At 58.8% G+C, this 18,929-nt stretch overlaps 12 protein-coding genes across 12 annotated transcripts; 5 read left to right on the top strand and 7 right to left on the bottom strand.

Annotated features, from left to right (window-relative positions):
* Positions 1-197: 197 nt before the first annotated feature.
* OT_ostta13g01510 (G-protein beta WD-40 repeat) lies at positions 198-1,436 on the top strand (the record flags this gene model as incomplete). The annotated part of the gene is made up of 2 exons (XM_022982708.1): positions 198-235; positions 515-1,436. 2 exons carry the CDS (start codon positions 198-200, stop codon positions 1,434-1,436), a joined length of 960 nt encoding a protein of 319 aa, XP_022840204.1.
* Positions 1,437-1,559: 123 nt separating this feature from the next.
* OT_ostta13g01500 (COP9 signalosome complex subunit 7) lies at positions 1,560-2,330 on the bottom strand (the record flags this gene model as incomplete). Its single annotated transcript, XM_003082578.2, has 1 exon — positions 1,560-2,330. One exon carries the CDS (start codon positions 2,328-2,330, stop codon positions 1,560-1,562), a length of 771 nt encoding a protein of 256 aa, XP_003082626.2.
* A 927-nt stretch (positions 2,331-3,257) lies between these two features.
* OT_ostta13g01490 (Pyridoxal phosphate-dependent transferase, major region, subdomain 1) lies at positions 3,258-5,045 on the top strand (the record flags this gene model as incomplete). Its single annotated transcript, XM_003082577.2, has 1 exon — positions 3,258-5,045. One exon carries the CDS (start codon positions 3,258-3,260, stop codon positions 5,043-5,045), a length of 1,788 nt encoding a protein of 595 aa, XP_003082625.2.
* A 117-nt stretch (positions 5,046-5,162) lies between these two features.
* OT_ostta13g01480 (unnamed product) lies at positions 5,163-5,627 on the bottom strand (the record flags this gene model as incomplete). Its single annotated transcript, XM_003082576.1, has 1 exon — positions 5,163-5,627. The coding sequence occupies one exon, from the start codon at positions 5,625-5,627 to the stop codon at positions 5,163-5,165; it is 465 nt and encodes a 154-aa protein (XP_003082624.1).
* A 305-nt stretch (positions 5,628-5,932) lies between these two features.
* Positions 5,933-7,705, top strand: OT_ostta13g01470 (Succinate dehydrogenase/fumarate reductase flavoprotein, catalytic domain; the record flags this gene model as incomplete). The annotated part of the gene is made up of 1 exon (XM_003082575.2): positions 5,933-7,705. One exon carries the CDS (start codon positions 5,933-5,935, stop codon positions 7,703-7,705), a length of 1,773 nt encoding a protein of 590 aa, XP_003082623.2.
* Positions 7,706-7,841: 136 nt separating this feature from the next.
* On the bottom strand, positions 7,842-12,410 carry OT_ostta13g01460 (Pyruvate phosphate dikinase,PEP/pyruvate-binding; the record flags this gene model as incomplete). The annotated part of the gene is made up of 1 exon (XM_022982707.1): positions 7,842-12,410. The coding sequence occupies one exon, from the start codon at positions 12,408-12,410 to the stop codon at positions 7,842-7,844; it is 4,569 nt and encodes a 1,522-aa protein (XP_022840203.1).
* A 189-nt stretch (positions 12,411-12,599) lies between these two features.
* OT_ostta13g01450 (Ankyrin repeat) lies at positions 12,600-13,319 on the top strand (the record flags this gene model as incomplete). The annotated part of the gene is made up of 1 exon (XM_003082573.1): positions 12,600-13,319. One exon carries the CDS (start codon positions 12,600-12,602, stop codon positions 13,317-13,319), a length of 720 nt encoding a protein of 239 aa, XP_003082621.1.
* Positions 13,320-13,384: 65 nt separating this feature from the next.
* OT_ostta13g01440 (Cobalamin (vitamin B12) biosynthesis CobW-like,C-terminal) lies at positions 13,385-14,485 on the bottom strand (the record flags this gene model as incomplete). The annotated part of the gene is made up of 1 exon (XM_022982706.1): positions 13,385-14,485. One exon carries the CDS (start codon positions 14,483-14,485, stop codon positions 13,385-13,387), a length of 1,101 nt encoding a protein of 366 aa, XP_022840202.1.
* A 136-nt stretch (positions 14,486-14,621) lies between these two features.
* OT_ostta13g01430 (unnamed product) lies at positions 14,622-15,533 on the bottom strand (the record flags this gene model as incomplete). Its single annotated transcript, XM_022982705.1, has 1 exon — positions 14,622-15,533. One exon carries the CDS (start codon positions 15,531-15,533, stop codon positions 14,622-14,624), a length of 912 nt encoding a protein of 303 aa, XP_022840201.1.
* A 471-nt stretch (positions 15,534-16,004) lies between these two features.
* On the top strand, positions 16,005-17,087 carry OT_ostta13g01420 (Bile acid:sodium symporter; the record flags this gene model as incomplete). The annotated part of the gene is made up of 1 exon (XM_003082571.2): positions 16,005-17,087. One exon carries the CDS (start codon positions 16,005-16,007, stop codon positions 17,085-17,087), a length of 1,083 nt encoding a protein of 360 aa, XP_003082619.2.
* Positions 17,088-17,123: 36 nt separating this feature from the next.
* On the bottom strand, positions 17,124-17,819 carry OT_ostta13g01410 (unnamed product; the record flags this gene model as incomplete). Its single annotated transcript, XM_003082570.1, has 1 exon — positions 17,124-17,819. The coding sequence occupies one exon, from the start codon at positions 17,817-17,819 to the stop codon at positions 17,124-17,126; it is 696 nt and encodes a 231-aa protein (XP_003082618.1).
* Positions 17,820-17,929: 110 nt separating this feature from the next.
* Positions 17,930-18,889, bottom strand: OT_ostta13g01400 (SNARE associated Golgi protein; the record flags this gene model as incomplete). Its single annotated transcript, XM_003082569.2, has 1 exon — positions 17,930-18,889. One exon carries the CDS (start codon positions 18,887-18,889, stop codon positions 17,930-17,932), a length of 960 nt encoding a protein of 319 aa, XP_003082617.2.
* Between the last annotated feature and the right edge of the window lie 40 nt (positions 18,890-18,929).

Raw genomic sequence — 18,929 nt, 5'->3', positions numbered from 1 at the left:
TCCGACGGGTTCGAACGCGACCTCGACCGTCCACGCGACGCGCTCTCGTGGACCAATCGTATTCGTGTGAATCACGCGTTGTGGGGGTTTTAACGGTATCGAGAACCAAACATTCGAACGACCCCGTCGCGCGGGAAAAGCTCGAGAGGGTTCGCCGGGCGACCGCGTCGGCCTCTTCGCGACGCGTGTCTTTCGACATGGCGACGCAAATGCAGCTTCGTGGCGTGCTCAAGGGGTGCGTGCAATTATCTTCCGTGCGATTGTCTCGTCGTTACGCGCGCGCGATCTCACGTCGCGCGCGGAAGAGCGTGTTCGTCATCGGCGAGAATAGGGTCTGCGATCGATCGTTGTCACGCTCGTCGATCGTCAAGAGCGCTCTATGAGCGCTCTCGAGGACGTGAAGCGATCGATATCGATCACGTTCATCTTCATCTACGCTCGTATCCACTAGAAACCGCTCGAGAGGATCGTGAACACGAAGACTTACTGTGATTATTTTTCGCTCGCTTTTCAGGCACGAAAACTGGGTCACGTCCATCGCGACCCCGTTGGACAACTCTGACATTTTGTTGTCCTCCTCCCGGGATAAGACGGTGATCCTGTGGAACCTCACCCGTGAGGAAGAAAACTACGGCTACCCGCGCCGATCCCTTCACGGCCACTCGCACTACGTGCAAGAGGTTGTGATCTCCAGCGACGGCCAATTCGCCCTCTCGGGCTCCTGGGACGGCACGCTCCGCTTGTGGGACCTCAACACTGGTACCACGACCCGACGCTTCGTTGGCCACACCAAGGACGTCCTTTCCGTGGCCTTCTCCGTTGACAACCGTCAAATCGTCTCCGGCTCCCGGGACAAGACGATTAAGCTGTGGAACACGCTCGGTGAGTGCAAGTACACGATCCAAGACGCCGACGCGCACTCTGAATGGGTGTCCTGTGTTCGCTTCTCCCCGGTGACCACCAACCCGATCATCGTGTCTGGTGGCTGGGACAAGCTCGTGAAGGTCTGGAACCTCACTAACTGCAAGATTCGCACGAACCTCGTTGGCCACACTGGCTACATCAACACCGTCACCGTCTCTCCGGACGGTTCCTTGTGCGCCTCCGGTGGGAAGGACGGCGTTGCCATGCTCTGGGACCTTGGTGAAGGCAAGCGTCTCTACTCCCTCGATGCTGGTGACATCATCTACGGCTTGTGCTTCTCGCCGAACCGCTATTGGTTGTGCGCGGCGACTGAGTCGTGCGTCAAGATCTGGGATCTCGAATCCAAGTCCATCGTTGACGAGCTCCGCCCGGAGTTTCCGCCGGTCGGCAAGAAGTCCCAACAACCGTACTGCACGTCCCTCCAATGGTCTGCGGACGGTTCTACGCTTTACACGGGCTACACCGACAACGTCATCCGCGTTTGGTCGGTTGGCTCCTCCGGCTTGATGTAAGCAAGCCACTGGCTCGATTACAAGCGCTTCCGCTTTGTCACCAGAACAGGCAGGTTTGAGTTAGTAACTGTAACAGATAATGTGCCTAAAAACTTAAAACTACATCTCCTAAAATCTACCAAATCATCGTCTTCGTTTCACGCCCGTGCTCGGTCCTTCCTGCCCGTCGTCGTCCATATCGATTGTGCTCGTGTCGCCCTGAGCGTTCGTGTCTTGCTCCGCCTTTAACGCCTTCTTTGTCTCCTCAATCGAGGCACTGACTTCGTCCTCTCGGTTGGCCAACTTTGCGCTCTCATTCTTGATGTACGTCACGCGCTCATTCAGACTCACCAACATTGATTCCGAGATCTCGAGCCACCGCGAAACGCCCAAGTGAAGCTCGTCCAAGGCGCTCGCGGGGACGTCCCGCGTCGTCGCCCCTTGCGGCAAGAAGCACCCATTCTTCGGGTCCAGCTTCCCTCGCACGATCCCGGTCGAAAGACACTCATCGACAATAAACTGCTCCAGCTCTTTCACGCTCTCAAACTTGAGTTCACGCATCATTCGATCGTACGCGATCGTTCCGTCGCCCGTCGCGCACATCGAGCACGTCGTCAGCCTTCGAAGCTTCAACCTCTCTCCCTCGGTGAGCTCCAACACCGAGCCTCGCTCCCTCGATTCGTGCGCTTCAAGGTTTCCGTGCGCAAACGTTTCCAGGGTGTTCGTCATCGCCTCTCGAGCGTTCGCCCGTTCGCCGTACGCTCGAAGAATGTCTCCGTACAGAATCACCCCTGGATGTTCCATCGCGCGTCTGACGATCGCCTCGACGTCTTCGTCCCTCGTCGAGCGATTCGCCGTCATCGTCACCGCGCGCGCGGTGAGTGTCTCCGCGTCCATCGTCGTCGTCGCGTCCATCGCGCGCGTCATCCCGCCGACGCGTCGACGAGTGCGAACGCCCGCGCGCGTCCCGTCACGGTGGCGCGACGACGAGACGCGCGACGCCGACGACGCGAGAGGACGACGGGTCGCACCGCGCGCGCGGGACGATCGATCGCGTCCGTCCACCGCGCGCGCGCGAGGGATGTCCGCGCCGATCGCTCGCCGCGCGTCGAGCGTCGCGCGGGGGCGACGCGGTGGTTGACGTCGACCTCGATCGAGCGCTCGCGCGAGTGGTTCGTTCGCTCGCTCGGATCGGCGTCTGACGGTGCGGCGAGTGCGAACGGACGAGCGCTCGAACTCTCGATCGCGTCGTTCGCGATCTGGGGGGCGAACACCGGGGTGGGGAAGACGCTCGCGAGCGCGGGACTCGCGCGGGCGGCGACGAGGCGAGGGACGGCGACGACGTTTCTGAAACCGGTACAGACGGGATATCCCGAGGATTCGGACGCGGGATTCGTGGCGAGACAGACGAAAGGGAACGAGACCGCGGGAGAGCACGCGGCGGTCGCTTCGGGGTCGACGGAGGGGGGTGGGGAGGGATTCGCCGCGGGCGTCACCCGGGCGCACACCGAGTTTGCGTGGCGACGCGCGGCGGGACCGCACCTCACGGCGGCGGAAGAGGGACGACCGGTGAGCGATGAAGAGATCGTTCGAGCGACGAGAAACTATTTGAGAGAATTCGCGGAGAGCGCGAGGGAGGGAAACGCCCGGGGTTTCGCGGTGATCGAGACAGCTGGAGGCGTGGCCAGTCCCGGACCTTCCGGAACGCTCCAGTGCGAGATTTTGCGAGCGCTTCGATTACCCGCTATTCTCATCGGAGACGGAAGATTGGGAGGAATATCCACTACCACGTCTGCGTATGAGTCGCTGCACGCCAGAGGGTACGACGTCGTCGGAGTTCTCATGGCGGATGATGGGTACGCGAACCACGAAGCGGTGGCGAAAATCCTTCCTAGCGGAACGAAAGTGTTCGCACTGCCACCGCTTCCGCCTCAGGGGAAAGCCGACGCTTGGCTCGAGAAATCCGCCGGTGTGTTCTCCGAAGCGTTCGAAACTGCGATGAATTGGCATGAGAAACGCATTCAGGCCTTGCAGAAACTTCCGGGAGAAGCTCTGGAGAAGATTTGGTGGCCGTTCACGCAACACGCAACGGTTGAACCAGACACCGTCACGGTGATAGATGGAAGATACGGTGAAGATTTTGAGATCTACGATCAGGAAAAGGGAAGAGACGGCGCTATCGATTTGCGGTTTGACGGCGCGGCGAGTTGGTGGACCCAAGGGGTGAGCGCGGAGTTACAACAAGAATTGAACAGTGCGGCGGCGAATGCGGCGGGACGATATGGCCATGTGATGTTTCCCGAAAACGTACACCAGCCATCGATGGATGCAACGAACGCGTTGTTAGAAGGTCCTGGCAAAGGATGGGGTTCCAGAGTATTTTATTCCGATAATGGATCGACAGCGACGGAGGTGGGGCTGAAGATGGCGTTTCGCAAGTATTACGTTGATGCTGGGCTCGTGTCAAAAGATGGTCATCAGAGGGCGAAAGATTTGATCAACGATGGATCTTGCCATTTACCACAGCTGCGAATAATCGCGTTAGATGGTTCGTATCACGGAGACACGCTGGGAGCGATGGACATGCAGTCTCCAAGCGTTTTTACTGGTCCCATGCAAACGCCTTGGTACCAACCTCGTGGCCTTTTTCTACAGCCGCCGAGCCTAGCCATCAGGAATGGCGAATGGACCGTCGCTTTGCCTCCCCACGGTCTTTTGAACGATGGAGAAGATCGCCTTTTCCACGATGGCAAGGATTTGGAGTCTAACACGACGTGGAAGAGTAAGGCGGATGCGTTTGACATTGGGAAGCGGCTCGACAGTCCACTAGCAAATGAATATAGACAGGCCGTGGATAAAGCGTTGGAGCGCGCCGAGCAGGATGCGAAAGCTGGTCATATGGGTCCAGTTGGAGCGCTCATGATGGAGCCCGTGCTTCACGGCGCTGGTGGGATGGTGCTTATAGATCCGCTCTTCCAAAACATTCTGATGAAGGTGTGCCGCGAGCGGAAAATTCCAATCGTTCTGGATGAAGTTTTCGCCGGTATTTGGAGACTGGGCACCGAGGGTGCTTGGGAGATCATCGGTGAAAAGCCTGATATTTCGTGCTACGCGAAGTTGCTCACGGGTGGGCTCATGCCGATGTCAGCGACCGTCGCTACGGCGGATGTCTTTGATGTATTTTATGGTCCCGGCAAGGCGCAAGGTTTGCTTCACGGGCACTCGTACACCGCATACCCCATAGGCTGTGCCGTGGCGTCTAAAGCGTTATCGCTGTACAAAGATCCCGCCAAAAACCCAAATTTGATCGTCGATGCGTCGTCGAAGGGTGACACACCGACAGCTTATCTGCGCGAGCTCTGGGACGAATCCAAACTAAAGGAGATATCCAACAAGAGCTCCGTACGTCGCGTCTTCGGTCAAGGCTGCGTTCTCGCCGTCGAGCTCGAGGTCGAGGGCGAAGGCGGATATAGCTCAAACGCCGCCAAGGAAGTGGTCTTGCGTCTTCGTCCTCACTCCGTCCAGGCTCGTCCGCTCGGAAACGTTGTGTACTTGATGTGCGCTCCAACAACGCCAAAGGCGACGTGCGATCGACTCCTGAATGTGCTTGCCGAGGAACTATCCGAGTAATCGCACTTTAACGAACTACGCCATGGTACTCACTATTATCTATCTCCTCTAATATTTGTAAAATTTGCGTTGTCAGCTTATGAAATACGTACGATGGTAGTTACAACGACGCGTTACTTACTTGCTGCTCACGGCATCTTCCTGCTCAAGTTTAACTTGATTATAGTGAATAGTTTGCGCCGGTCCGGCAGGACTCAAGTCGTGCGCGACATCGTGCGTGAGGTAGACGAGCCTTGCGAACGGTTGCTGCGTGTTGGGCTGCGGGTTGTTCTTAAGGACGAGAATCTTTGCGCCCTTGGGGATGACGACGCCTTCGCGCGTCGCGCTACACGACAACAACACTTTCGGGCGATCCGCGTGCCAACCCATATCTTGCCACAGTCCGCAAATGTCGTGAAACTGTGACTTGGTCTCGATCGTCGCGTACCGATTGATGAGCTCTCGCTGCGCCGCGAGCAGGCGTTGCAGATCGGGTGGGTGCCCGAAATCTCCTCTTCGCGTCATCTCGTCGAGCTCGGCGTTCACTCGGTCCAACACGGCATCGCCACTCTCTCTTCTCTGCTGCGTCGGGGATAGGTTCATCTCGTCGTCGTCGTCGTCGTCGTCGTCGTCGTCGTCGTCGTCGTCCGTCGCCTTCTCCGGACAACGTCACGGCGTCGACGCCCAACGGGTGTTTTTTTCTTGAGTCATGACTCACCGGTCGACAAAAACGGAGCACCCCCCGCCCCGCCCCCCCGCGCCCCGACCGCGGTGCCTCGTTTCACCCGTCCCTCGCCGAGATCGCGAGATCGGAAAAAGTGCCTCCGCCGCGTCGGATGCCCGATGCGCGTGAATCGTCAACGAACGATCGCGTCGTCACTCGACGACGTCGATCGCGTTCGATCGCGATGGCGGAGCAGGTGATCGTCATCGGTGGCGGCCTCGCGGGACTGTCCGCGGCGCACACCGTGTTAGAGCACGGCGCGCGCGTGGTGCTGCTCGACAAGTGTTCGTTCCTCGGCGGGAACTCGACCAAGGCGACGAGCGGGATCAACGGTGCGTTGACGCGAACGCAGGCGAGGTTGAACATCCCGGACAGCGCGGATAAGTTTGAGGATGATATCATCAAGGGCGCGGCGGGCGTGGGACACACCGAGGCGCCGGCGCACACGATACCACTCGCCAAGGTGTTGGCGCAGGGGAGCGGCTCCAGCGTGGATTGGTTGTGCGAAAAGTTCAAACTCGATCTCTCGCTCGTGGCGCAGCTCGGTGGGCACTCGTATCCGAGAACGCATCGCGGGAAGGAACGATTTCCGGGTTTTACGATCACCTACGCCCTGATGGAGGGACTCGAAAAGGTCATGGAGGACTCGAATGGTGAGACTGCGCGAATCATCACGAAGGCAGAGGCAAAGCGCTTGTTGACCGATGGAAGCGGCACCGTGATCGGGGTTGAGTACGAAAAAGACGGGGTATTAAATCAAGAGTACGGTCCGGTCGTGATCGCCACCGGCGGTTTCGGCGCTGATTACAAACCCGACTCTTTGTTGAAGAAGTACCGTCCAGACTTGCAGGCGCTGCCGACGACCAACGGCGATCACTGCACGGGTGATGGCATCAAAATGGCCATGGCCGTCGGCGCGGATACCATAGACATGACTTCGGTGCAGGTGCACCCGACGGGACTGGTGAACCCGGCGGAACCGGATTCCAAGGTGAAATTCTTGGCCGCCGAGGCTCTTCGAGGTGTTGGAGGCATCCTCTTGGACGCGAACGGCAATCGATTCGCCGACGAACTCGGTCGTCGAGACTACGTCAGTGGTGAGATGAATAGGAATAAGGGACCCTTCCGCTTGATCTTGAACGGTAAGGCGTCGACCGAGATCGAATGGCATTGCAAACATTATGTCGGCCGTGGTATCATGAAGCGTCACGATTCAGGAGCTGAAGTCGCAAAAGAGCTCGGTATCAGCCCTCAAAAGCTCGCGGATACCTTCGCCAAGTACAATGAGGCTGCTAGAACGAAGAACTGCCCGTTTGGCAAGAAGTTTTTCACGAATGCTCCTTTCGAGATGAACGACTTCTTCCATTCCGCCATCGTCTGCACTGTGGTACACTACACGATGGGTGGTCTCGCCATCAATACGGACTCGCAAATCGTAGGACCTCGGGGGCCAATCCCCGGGTTGTTCGGTGCGGGCGAAGTTGTCGGCGGTATTCACGGTCGTAACCGTCTGGGTGGCAACTCTCTGCTCGATTGTGTCGTCTTCGGTCGCGTCGCCGGCTCAGCGGTCTCGCGCCACCTCATGTCGACAGCTATCAGGGCGCTCAGGTCTGGACAAACCACGGCCATGAACCGCGTTGCGAACCTGAATGACAAGATCAATCCGCCAGCGATGAGTGCGGCTCCGGCCGCGGCGTCTGCCGCTTCTGGCGGTGGTTCAAGGGCACTTACGATGGATGAAATCAACAAGCACAACACTGAGGGCGATCTTTGGGTGATCATCGAGGGCAACGTCTACGACCTCACCAAATTCCTGCCCGATCATCCGGGTGGAAAGAAAGCAATCATGCTCTTCGCGGGTAAAGACGCTACAGAAGAGTTTAACATGTTACATCCACCGAATGTTCTGAAGAAGTACCTCTCACCTGACGCCAAGATAGGCACCGTTCTAGGCTGAGGATCTCACACACTCTCGCATCCGTACACGAAATCTACACTTACGTTTATCGAGCAATTTTAGCGAGCGCATTACAAAGGTCTTTTGAGCTACGTGTTATAGCATCGCTCATGCAATAAAAATACTACAGCTGACCTCACACTTGAGGCCTTGTCTGGACGATATAGATAGAACCATTGTCCGCGATCGCGCCTTCGATGTCTTGGGGAGATCCACACAGATTTTCAATCTCCAGGGCGATCTTCGCGACCATAGACAGCATTGTGCGTCGCTTAGATTCGTCTGTCATGAGATAATCGGCTGAGTAGTCGACGTTTCTCAGCGTCGCTTCCTCCATCGTGATGCTGTCGTAGAGACCGGCGCCAGCAAAACCTTCCAGGTCTTCGCCGTTACTGTCTGAGCGGAAAATAAGCGTGTCTTCTTCCATGAACAAGGCCTTGGACTTCGATGGGAAACCAACTACAGTGGGATTGTCCAAGTCATTCTTTGAAGCCTTGAAAGACAACGCTCGACCAGAAAAGTTACCCACGAGAGTCTCACCAAGGCCGCAAACGAGCTCGCCATAGATCTCGTCCTTGTTGTTGTTTTGAGGATTCACAGTGTGCAACACGAATGCGTAACGCGCACGCACGACTGGTTGACAAAGAACAGCCATGGATAAATCAGCGTGATTTAGAGAAGCCTTTCGGCAGCTCAACACCGCTCGCTCGTTGTACTTACTCGCCCAAACACCGAGAATAGTCTGCCACGCCTTCTGGCCCTTTGCACTCGTCAAAAGATCTCCGGGCCAACTCAAAGATTCAGCCAAAAAGGCAGTCTCTAATGTAGCAGAAAGCTCAGCGTTCGGTTGCAATGTCCTGATGCACGCCTTGACCTTCGCGATGAGTTCTCTGAATCCTGCGCCGTCAGTGTAGTCGTATGTCTCAAGTTGCGCAACAAGAGCTGTAAGCTCCGTCTTCGCTTCTGCATTCTGCGGCATGTCGAGAACGGCGTCAAATGTACCGAACGGCATGGCGACAGATGGTGGTAGTTTAATGAGATTCGATACTCGGCCGCGAAGGAGTTGAAGATTACGAGACTTCCCGCCGACAAGCTCAGGCGTGAACTCGGACGATGTTGCGACAAACTTCCCTTGAAACGGACGCTTTATGATCGAGACGCCACTCACTGCAGATGCGTTCGATGGACTCGAGCTCTCCAGAGAACTAGCTTCGACGCGATCGACGACCTGCACTTGCAAATCATCACCTTGTGCAGATGGCTTGAGTTCGACCGACTTCCCATCCATGCCCTTCATGTGTTCAAACATCGACACGTCAAACGCAGTGGCAAACAGAACTTTCTCGTTGCGGGCGCGAACAGCACAGTGAGAAAGAATATCTGGCATATCAGGTGTAATGATAGCGACCACACCCACCGGAATATCTTCTTCGCCGCCCACTCTATCGGAGATGAGGACAGTGGGCTGAGAATATTTGACATGCTGCACTTCGGCGAGAGATCTGACAGGTACAATCACACCCGCGCATTCAGCATTACTGACGATCTGCCAGCTGCCCATTTCTGCGACGTTGCGAATGATCGGGTCGATAACTCGAAGCATCTGTGAAAGCGGCGCTGCAGCTGTGCCTCGAATGACTTCTTCTGAGAAAATATCAAGCACGTGTCCATCGACGCCGAGTTTCGCTCCCATGCTATGCGCAGTGGGTTGAAGGGCATCGATATAGCGCTGAGATATTTCCGCAAGAGAGTTTTGCAGTCGATCACATACTGCTTTTCCCTGCAGAGCCCACTCACCATTTCGTCTCGCCGCTTCGAGCACGTTTTGCCACTCCTTCAGGCAAATACGCAGCTCGTAATTACCGCTCGTAGACATGCAAAGGTTCTCGAGCACTAGACTCATGATTCTGAGTACTTCGTACGGAGCGCGCTTGGGCAAAGACTCGAGGCAGCTTTCCACGACGGCTCTAGCTGCGCCTTCCAGCGCGAGATCGAGATAGATGACATCTTTGATGCGATCATTCGATTTACCATTCGGTCGAGTCCAAGTCCAAAGGTACCTTCGAGCCTCAATCATCGCCTCCAACGCGCACAAAGGATCCTCTGAGCGCAGCTCTCTGGCGGCATCCAGCAACTCCTCAAGCCTATCGCTCGCAACCCCGTGGATTGGCGGAATGTTGATCTCCTTCCCTTTGCAAGCATCTTGGTGATAGCCCAGACATGCCTCGGCGGCAGAGTCAAGATCAGCCCCAGAATGCACCGCTTTCAGTGTGCGAAGATACTCCGTCAAATCAGCCGTCAAACCTGCGTACTGCTCACGCGAGAACTTGGGTTCGCTGCAAATCTTGCGATCATACGATGCCATGCGCTCGGCGGTGATCCCGTTTGCGTGCAAATGCGCCCAGTAGACGTTGATGTCACAGTCAGCCGCGATGAACTTAAGCAAAGCTTCACAAATAGGTACATCATCCGGCGACGTGTTATTGTGCAACTTTTGATGCCATTCCTCCATCATACCACCCTTGCAGTTGTTCTTCTGCTGTACGGCGAGGATTTCATCCCGGATACGTTGACCGACGTCGCCAGAGCCGCCTCGGCCAATCGTCGCCATGATGAGGCGCACAACATCCCTGTGCTCACCGTTTTGCCTATAAATCGTGCTGAGACCCTCGGTCATTCTGTTTTGTGCTGCGCTAATCTCTCTAGGTTTGATGTTATAGTCATTGTTCCAGACTAATTGTCTGAGAGCCATAAAGCGGAACCAGCAGAAGAGCGCCGTGAGGCCTGGCTCTCCGTTGCCGTGCATATCACCAAGCATATCCGCACCAGCGTTGTAACGATGCATCAACGAGCGCGTAGCGCCCGATTCCGCGTCACAAATTTTATTCACCATGTTATCAGCAACGAAACCACCCAAATTTTGGAACGCGCCCTGATCTATGGCGATATCATCTGCGTCCCAATGTTGCCGCTTGATCGGCGCCGTCCTCTTCTTCTCCTTCGCGGCGACAGTCGGCTTAGCAGGACGTTCCTCGCGTCGCTTCTCCTCTCGTACGTCCCGTCTTTTCTTCGATTGAGACTTTTCATTCTTCTGCGGACGTTCAAGAACCGAACCTTCTAAGCTGGCGAAGAAGTCCTCTTTTCCATTCTTGATCCATCTATTTGACGTTGTGCGCAAGACGAAGATGACACCTTCGCGAGCACCCGAATTCACGGGTACATCCAACGTCACTCCGCGCAGATGACCGTCCATTCGCTCGAACTCGGTTTCCCAGCTGACTCCAGAAGAAGCCCAAGAACGCGCCGGCGTGGTGCTGAAGCCGTTCGGCGGCGGCTGCCAAGTACCATCCGTTACCTTTGTGACGGCCCAGTGGAGGATGAGGTCATCCTTAGACTCCGCCACCACGTTGAGTTGGATCGAACCACCAACGAGCTCCCTAGCCTCAACGTAAATTGTTTCATCATTTCCTTCGTAGAGCTTATTCCATTTAACCACGGTGTTGTCAGCCGCGCGTGCGTTTGCCGCGGCTTGAAAATCGGCGAGGGTGAAATTTGTTCTCGTATTGACCTTTGTCATCGACTTGGACGGCGTCTTCAACGTCTCCTTCGGCTGAACCTCAACTCGTGTCGGCGAGATAGACGTCTTAATGCCGTCGATCTCGCGCGAGATGCTCTCCAAACTCATCCCACTGGATAATTTTGCCTTGATTTGCTCTGCCGCATTCTTGAGCATATCGTCTCGCTTTCGCGACGCAAGCGCTGGTCGACCCATCTTTTCCCACTCAGCGTGCGCCGTGGCGGCGATGAGTCGCTCGAGCGGATCATTCGGTGGCGATTGTACCTCGACCTCGATCGGAGTCTTCGTCTGGAAGACTGCGCGCGCGGGCGCCTTTGATACCGCCGGCGCGACCGCCCGCGGAGTCTCCGAGTCGGCGGCGTCGAGTTGAATCTCAAAGTTCCCACCATCCGCCGCGTTGATCCACTCTCCCGTTTTCTCGACGTGCAACACGAATGCCACCTTTCGCGCCAAGGGATCGAGCACGAGATTGATCGGCCCCCACACTGGAAAAGCGCTCCGCATCGCCTTCTCTCCGTGATACTCCGTGTTCGGCGGCAGGAGCTCTCTCGGGAGCATCTGCCACGTCGCCCCAGTGGCCTCGCGCACGACCCCCCAGTGAAACGTCACGTCCCGAGCGCTCACAACGCCTCTCGGAAGCGTCTTCATCGACACCGACACCGTGTGCACCCCTCGCGCGTTCGTCGTCGCGCGCGCGTCCACCGCCGCGCCGTCCGCGCCGCGCGCGCGCAGTTCCATCTTCCGCGTCCGCGTCCCCGACGCGTCCACCCCCCCCCCCCCTCTCGACCCCACGGGGATCACCGACGCATCGACGATCTCATCCGCGCTCGCTCGCGGCACCACTACCGATCGCGCCGATCCGCAGCCTCCCGTCGTCCGTCGTCCACCGCGAACGGTCGGCGTCCACGCGTGCGGTCGACGTCGCCCGTCCACCGCCCTATCATCCCGCGCGCGTCGTGCACGCGGGACGATCACGCGCGCGCGCGTCGTCCTCGACATCGCTCGCTCGCTCGCCGTCGTCGCGATCGCGCGCGTGGACGTGCAGACGCTCGACGGCGGCGACGCGCTGGCGACGGGTGGATTTTTTGTCGTCGCGTGTTCACTCGTGGCCAGCCAATGGGGGTCCATGTCGCACGTCCTTGTGGTCTCATAAAGGTCCACATCGCACGTACGTCTAGTCTCACATGTGGTCTCATAAAGGTCCACATCGCACGTCCATGTGGTCGTCTCACAAAGGTCCACATCGCACGTCCATGTGGTCTCACACGTGGTCCACGGCTCGCGCGCGTCGCGGGTCGACGACGCGCGCGCGCGGGCATGGACGCGTGCGCGCGCGCGGCGGCGTGCGACCGCGCGTGGTTCGCGAATCTCGACCGCGATGCCCTGCTCGACGCCGCGCGCGCGCGAGACGAGGACGGGCGAAGCGCGTTTCATCGGGCGTGCGCGACGGGGGCGCGTGGACGGGCGATCGTCGCGTTGACGCTCGAGCGGGTGACGATGGAGCACGCGCGGGAGCTCGCGCGTGGGGTCGATGGGGGTGAATGGACGCCGTTGCACACGAGCGCGGCGTTGGGGGAGGCGGAGACGTGCGGGGGGTTGCTCGCGGCGGGGGCGCGGACGGACGCGCGGACGCCGGGAGGGCAGACGCCGGGACACTACGCGGCGAGTAAGGGACACGCGTCGGTGTTGGAGAAACTCGCGTGCGCGGAGGATGTGGGGTGGATGACGAGTGAGGACGCGACGGGGGCGACGCCGTTGCATCGCGCGGCGGCGAGCGGGAAGCTCAAGGCGATCGACGTTTTGGTGGACGCGCTGTCAAAGGGACGAGTGGAAGTGCCCAAGGGCGCGCTCGAGGCGAGGGATAAGCGTGGGCAGACGCCGTTGCTCTCGGCGTGCGAATCTGGACAGGAAGAGGCGGCGATTCGTCTGGCGAAACACGGCGCGAACGTCGAGGCGCGGGACGCCGAAAAGAGAGGCATCGACGAACTCGCACCCAAGCTCGTGAGCGCCCTGCGCCAGATCGCGGCCGAGCGGTGAGCGTTAAAAGAAAACTAGGATAGAATGTCGTTTGTTACAATTGAGTTCCAACGAAGTAGTGTACACTAAGATTGCTTGACTATGCACGCCTCGAGTCCCGCCGCGAGAGCCTTCTCGTCGAGGTTGCGTCCAATGAAGACGACTTTATTCATCGCTTCCTCTAGATTTTCCTCCACAGGACCGTCGGTGATTTCGTACACCTCGCGAACGGCTTGTAAAACCCGACGTTTGTCCGATCCCGAGGTGTATAGCAGGCCCTTGGCGCGCAAAATGTCCGGTCCGCCTTCTTCGTTTCGGCGCTCCCAGAGCAAATCCTCAAACCAACGCTCAAAGGCCGATACTTCCATGAAGCCGCGCGCGGCGACGCACACAGTGCGAATTTGCGCGTCATGCACGCTAGACGGCGCGATCTTCTCAACGCCCTTCGCCCAAAAACCGCCTCCAGAGCTCAAGACGGCGCTCGGCGGCGCCGCCGCAAACGCGCTTAACACCGGCTTCTTCCCGCGTCCACCCGCGGCCACGGTCCCTTGATTGAGCACTATTCCTAAGTCAACTTTCGAGCGCGTCGTTACCACGATCTCTGCCTCGGCGTTGATCGTCTCCAAGCGGGCCTTGATTCGCTCCACATCCTCCACCTGTACCAAGTCTGACTTGTTCAACAGAATGGTATCCGCGTACGCCACCTGTAGCGTCGCCTCCTTGTTCTCCTCGAGCTGTTTCTCGACGTTCGACGCGTCAACCAAGGTCACAATAGAATCTAACACCGCCCCATCCTCCTCCACGAGCTCATCGTCGACCCAAAGCTCGCGCGCCACCGGTCCCGGGTCGGCGAGCCCGGTGGTCTCGAGCAAGATGAAATCAAACTTCTCACCCATCTCTCGTCTCTTCTCGAGCAATCCCTCGATTGTCTGCACCAGGGTCCCCTTGACGGTGCAGCACACGCATCCGTTGTTCAGTTCGACCCAGTCCTCGACCAAGGTTCGCGATTCGTTCGTTCCGTCTACGCCGTCCTGCTGCACGAGCATCTTCTCCACGCCCAGTTCGGCGCCGAAATCATTGAGCACGACGGCGATGCGATAGCCGTGATCGGCCTTTAACACGTAATTCACCAGCGTCGTCTTACCGCTCCCCAGGAAGCCGGTGATGACGCACACACCCACGGGCATGGCGAGCGAGCAGTGTGGACGAAGGCGGCGACGCCGCGCGTCAGAGGCGAGCTAGGGTCCAGGAGGACGACGACGAGGGTGGGACGACGCGCTGCGAATATTGTAAATGTCACAAATAATGCGTATTACGAACGTTTCACGCCTTCTCGGGCGCGACTTCGAGGTCGACTTGCGGGTGAAGCGTGGCGGCGGTGACGATTTCGCTCGGTTTTGAGCCCGCGTTGAGACGTAGCGACTTTTCAGGCGCCGTATCTTGGACGTACGCGGCCAAAGCGGTTCGCAAGAACGCTTGAGCGCTCGATGAATGCAATCTCTTGTGCGCCCGAGCGCTGTTTTCTTCATCGCTCGCGCCTGAATCGTCCTCGGACTTCCTATTTGAGCGGTCCAACCAACCGAGTGCCAGCTTTGCGGCTTCATACTCCGCCTTTGTGCGCATGTCACTTACCCGTCTGAGCGTTTTCTCCAGAAGCTCGCGCTCGATTTCGAGCATTCGTTCGAATTCTCGGAGATACGACATCCCCACTCCTTCTGTCACGCCCTCGCGCTCGAAATTCTCCACCGCCGCGCGCGTCCGCTTCGCGCTCTTGCGCAAAGCACCCAGGCGCGCGCGCGCGTCTCCATCCAATAAATCCAACCACTCCCGCACGTGCTCGATCACGACATCCGCGTGCTCGTTCGCTAATATTTCCATTCCCCTCACGCACTCCTCGTCCACTCTCACTCGCGCATCGTCGTCCTCGCTCTCCGACTCTGGCGCGCGTCTCGCGTTTCGCCCGCGCTTCGCGCTCGCGCGCGCCACCCCCGGCGTCTTCGGCGATCGAACCCGACCGTTCGTCACGTCCACGAGTCCCGCACCACCCTTACCATTCTTAAAACGCCTAAACCCGCCCGTGCTCTCCCGCGTCGCGTCCCTCACCCGTGGTGTCTCCGACGCACCGCGCGCACGTCTCATCTTTTGAATTTGCACCGACGCGCGCGCGTCGTCATCCACCCCCGACGTCGTCGCCGCCGCCGCGAACAAGAGATCGAGCCCGCACGCGCCCGACATCGTTCCCTCGATCGATCGCCCTCGATCGCCGTCGCGCGCTCCCGTCGCCCGTCGTCGTCGTCGTCGTCCACGTCTCGCGCGGAACCTCAATCGCCACCCATCGGACGTTCGGCGTCATCCCCGCCCACGCCCCGGGCGCGGCGTCGCCTCACCCCGTGGCCTCGCGCGCGGTGTCGTGAATGGAATAAACAGTCTCTCGCTCGCGCCGAGGACCCAGGGCGTGCGTCGCGTCGTCGCGGTCGCGTCGGTTTCGGAACGTGCGAGGACGGTCGACGACGACGCGGTCGACGACGATCGACGACGGTCGACGACGCGCGAGGACGACGACGGGCGCGTAGACGCGCGCTCGGCGTCCGGTGCATCCCCCCGCGCGGGCGCGCAGACGATCGAGGGGCGTCGCGGCGGTACCGGCGTCGGGCTCGGTGCGCGCGCGAGCGGGCGATCGGCGGCGTTCGCGCGCGCGGGGTCGACATGTCGCTCGGAAGCTGGGGCGCGATCGTCGGAAACGTCTTACTCTTCGGCCTCGTCGTCGGTTTAGCGGCCACGGTGGAGCGCGAGGCGTTCGTGCGGTCGATGAAGTCCAGGGCGCTCGTCGTGGGGGCGTTTGCGCAGTTCGCGTTTCTTCCGCTCGTCGGGTTTGGGTGCGCGAAGGCGTTCTTCGCGGATGATCCGGCGTTAGGGATTCCGTTGATCATCACCACGAGCTCACCCGGTGGTTCTTATAGTAATTGGTGGACGTCTCTATTCAATGGCGATCTATCGCTATCGGTGGCGATGACCACGGTGTCGAGCATCGCGTCGGTTGGATTTCTGCCGCTCAACCTGTACATGTACACGGAAGGGGCGTATCCGCACGAGGCGAAGATCAAGGTGAAGTGGGCTGGGTTGTTTGTGTCGATCGGGGTGGTGATAGGAGCGATCGTGAGTGGGTTATTCATAGGAACGCGCTGGCCGCGGTCGCGAAAGACGCTGAACGTGGCGGGGAACATGTTTGGCGTCTTGCTCGTGCTGCTGGGTTTCTTCTTCAGCTCGAACTCCTCGGCGCCCATTTGGTCTCGTGGTTGGAAGTTTTACATCGGACTGATGATTCCATGCTTCGCAGGGATGATCGTTAGTTTGATCTGGGCGAGGATTTTGCAGTTGGAGCGACCACAGGCGCTAGCTGTGGCGATAGAGGTCGTGTACCAGAACACGGCAATTGCGTTGGCGGTGATTTTGAGTTCATTTAGTAATGACACGTCGTGCACGAACGTGGCGAGCAACGACTGCGATGTCGTTGGTATCGCCGCGGGAGTCCCGACGTTCTATCAGTTGATTCAGATTCTCTCTCTGGGAGTGTTGTGTGTGACATCATGGCGCTTGGGGTGGACGTACGCGCCCGTTGGTACGCCTTTGCTCAAGGCTCTCGCGACGAACTTTCAGCCGTCGACACACGTAGAATATAGACAAGATCAGATAGATCAGAGCACGAGCGCGCAGGATTTAGAATTGGCGCGGTCGGGGCAAGGCGTGGAGATGAGCGCAGACGTACGTGAGCACGTCGCGCCAGCCTAGTGGATGTGTTGCTAGTAATTATGTGCTTTCACACTGTTAGATTTCCGGGAGGTATTTCGAGTCCGCTCGCACGATTCTGTGCGCCTGAATGCATCCCTCGTACTTACCAAACGTTCTTTTCACCATGATAAAAACCCAATCGCTCTTTGCACCGACTTCGTCGCTCACTCGAACATCCACGCGCGTGCGTCCGTCGTCCATCGTCGAAATGCCTAAAATCTCGTGACCCGTATTCCTCACGAAATCCGCGAACTGCGCCAACGCCTTGCCCTGAAAGTGATCGAAGTGATACATATCGCTCGAGAAGCCAAAGAATCGGCTCCGTTCCATGTTCGCGTGCTCCACCGCGTACTCCCACATTACTTGAACGCCGTGGTCTCTCCGCGGAATATCCAGGTCCCGCATCGCCCATAAGATCAAGTTCACCGCGTCCTCCCACGACTGCATCTGGTGCGGATACACGAGAGGCCCCGCAACATTCTGCGGGTTTCTACACACCCCGACGCACTTCGATCCGTTCTCCTTCATAACGGCGTCTCGACAAAAAGGACACTCCTCTGAGGTTGGGCGAAAAGCTCTTCTGTCGATGACTTGCATTAAGATCTCATCCGCCGTCTCGGGGGCGCCCGGGGTGTACGCGCTTTTATCGCCCTCGGCCAATCGCTGAGCGACGCGCCGGCGCGTGCTCGTGCTCGCGCGAGCGATCGGGAAGGGGGCGCAGCGGGACGCCATGGGGAGTCAAAGTGTGGGGAGTTGGTTGGAATCAACTTTCGAATTAAATGCGGTTGAACGCGGAAAATCGTGTGGTGAAGAAGAATATTAATGAGACACCTGATGACGGATCAGTTCGCCGGCGCAGTGGAGCCGCCCTTGGCGTGCTGAACCACTTCTATTATGGCCGGGATGAGACTCAATACGACGATACCGGCGACGCACAGGGCAAAGTTTTCTTGCACCGCCGGAATGGTGCCGAAAAAGTAGCCCAAACCCATGAAACTCGCGATCCAAAGCGCACCACCGAGGACGTTGTACGTGATGAACTTGGAGTAGTCCATGCGCGCGACACCGGCGATGAACGGGGCAAAGGTGCGGACGATGACGAAAAATCGCGCCAACACCACAGTCTTACCGCCGTAGTTGTCGTAAAAGCTCCTCGTCTTGGTGATGTACTCGGGTGGAAAAATCTTCGGATGCGTCTCCATGAAGTTGGCGCCGACGAAGGAGCCGATGGAGTAGTTCACCGTGTCCCCGAGAACCGCCGCGACGAAGAGTAGCGCCGCCGCGAGCGGAAAGTTAATGACGCCCAGTGATCCGAGCGCGCCGCACGCGAAGAGCAAAGAGTCTCCCGGCAAGAATGGTGTCACCACGAACCCAGTCTCGGCGAAGATGATCGCGAACAAGATCCCGTACGCCGCCTTCCCTTGCGACACGAAGAGCTCGGCCAGGTGCGTATCCAAGTGCACCACCCACGACAACACCTTCGCCCAGAACGACCCGTCGCTCCCCGCCGCCGCCGCCACCGCCTTCCCACCCGCGATCGCGCTCTCCGGCGTCGCCAGCGTCGCGATCACGATCGCACCGATCGCGAGCGCGCTCGCTCTCGCCGCCCGCGCGCCGCGCTCGACCCTCGTCGTCTCGCTCGCCGCTTCCATCGTCTCCACCCCTCGCGCTCGCGCGCCGCGCTCGACCCTCGATCGCACCGCGTCTGCGCTCCACGCCTCATCCCTCGCTCGCGCCCCCGTCCGCGCCGCCCACGTCCCGGTCGCGTCCATCCGGCATCCGTCGCCGCCGGTCGCGTCCATCGCGTCCCGCGCCCGCGCGTCACCGCGCCCGCGCGCGCGG

Source organism: Ostreococcus tauri (genome assembly GCF_000214015.3).
Source record: "Ostreococcus tauri WGS project CAID00000000 data, contig chromosome 13, whole genome shotgun sequence".
NCBI lineage: Eukaryota > Viridiplantae > Chlorophyta > Mamiellophyceae > Mamiellales > Bathycoccaceae > Ostreococcus > Ostreococcus tauri.
This window is presented reverse-complemented; position numbering and strand designations above follow the sequence as displayed.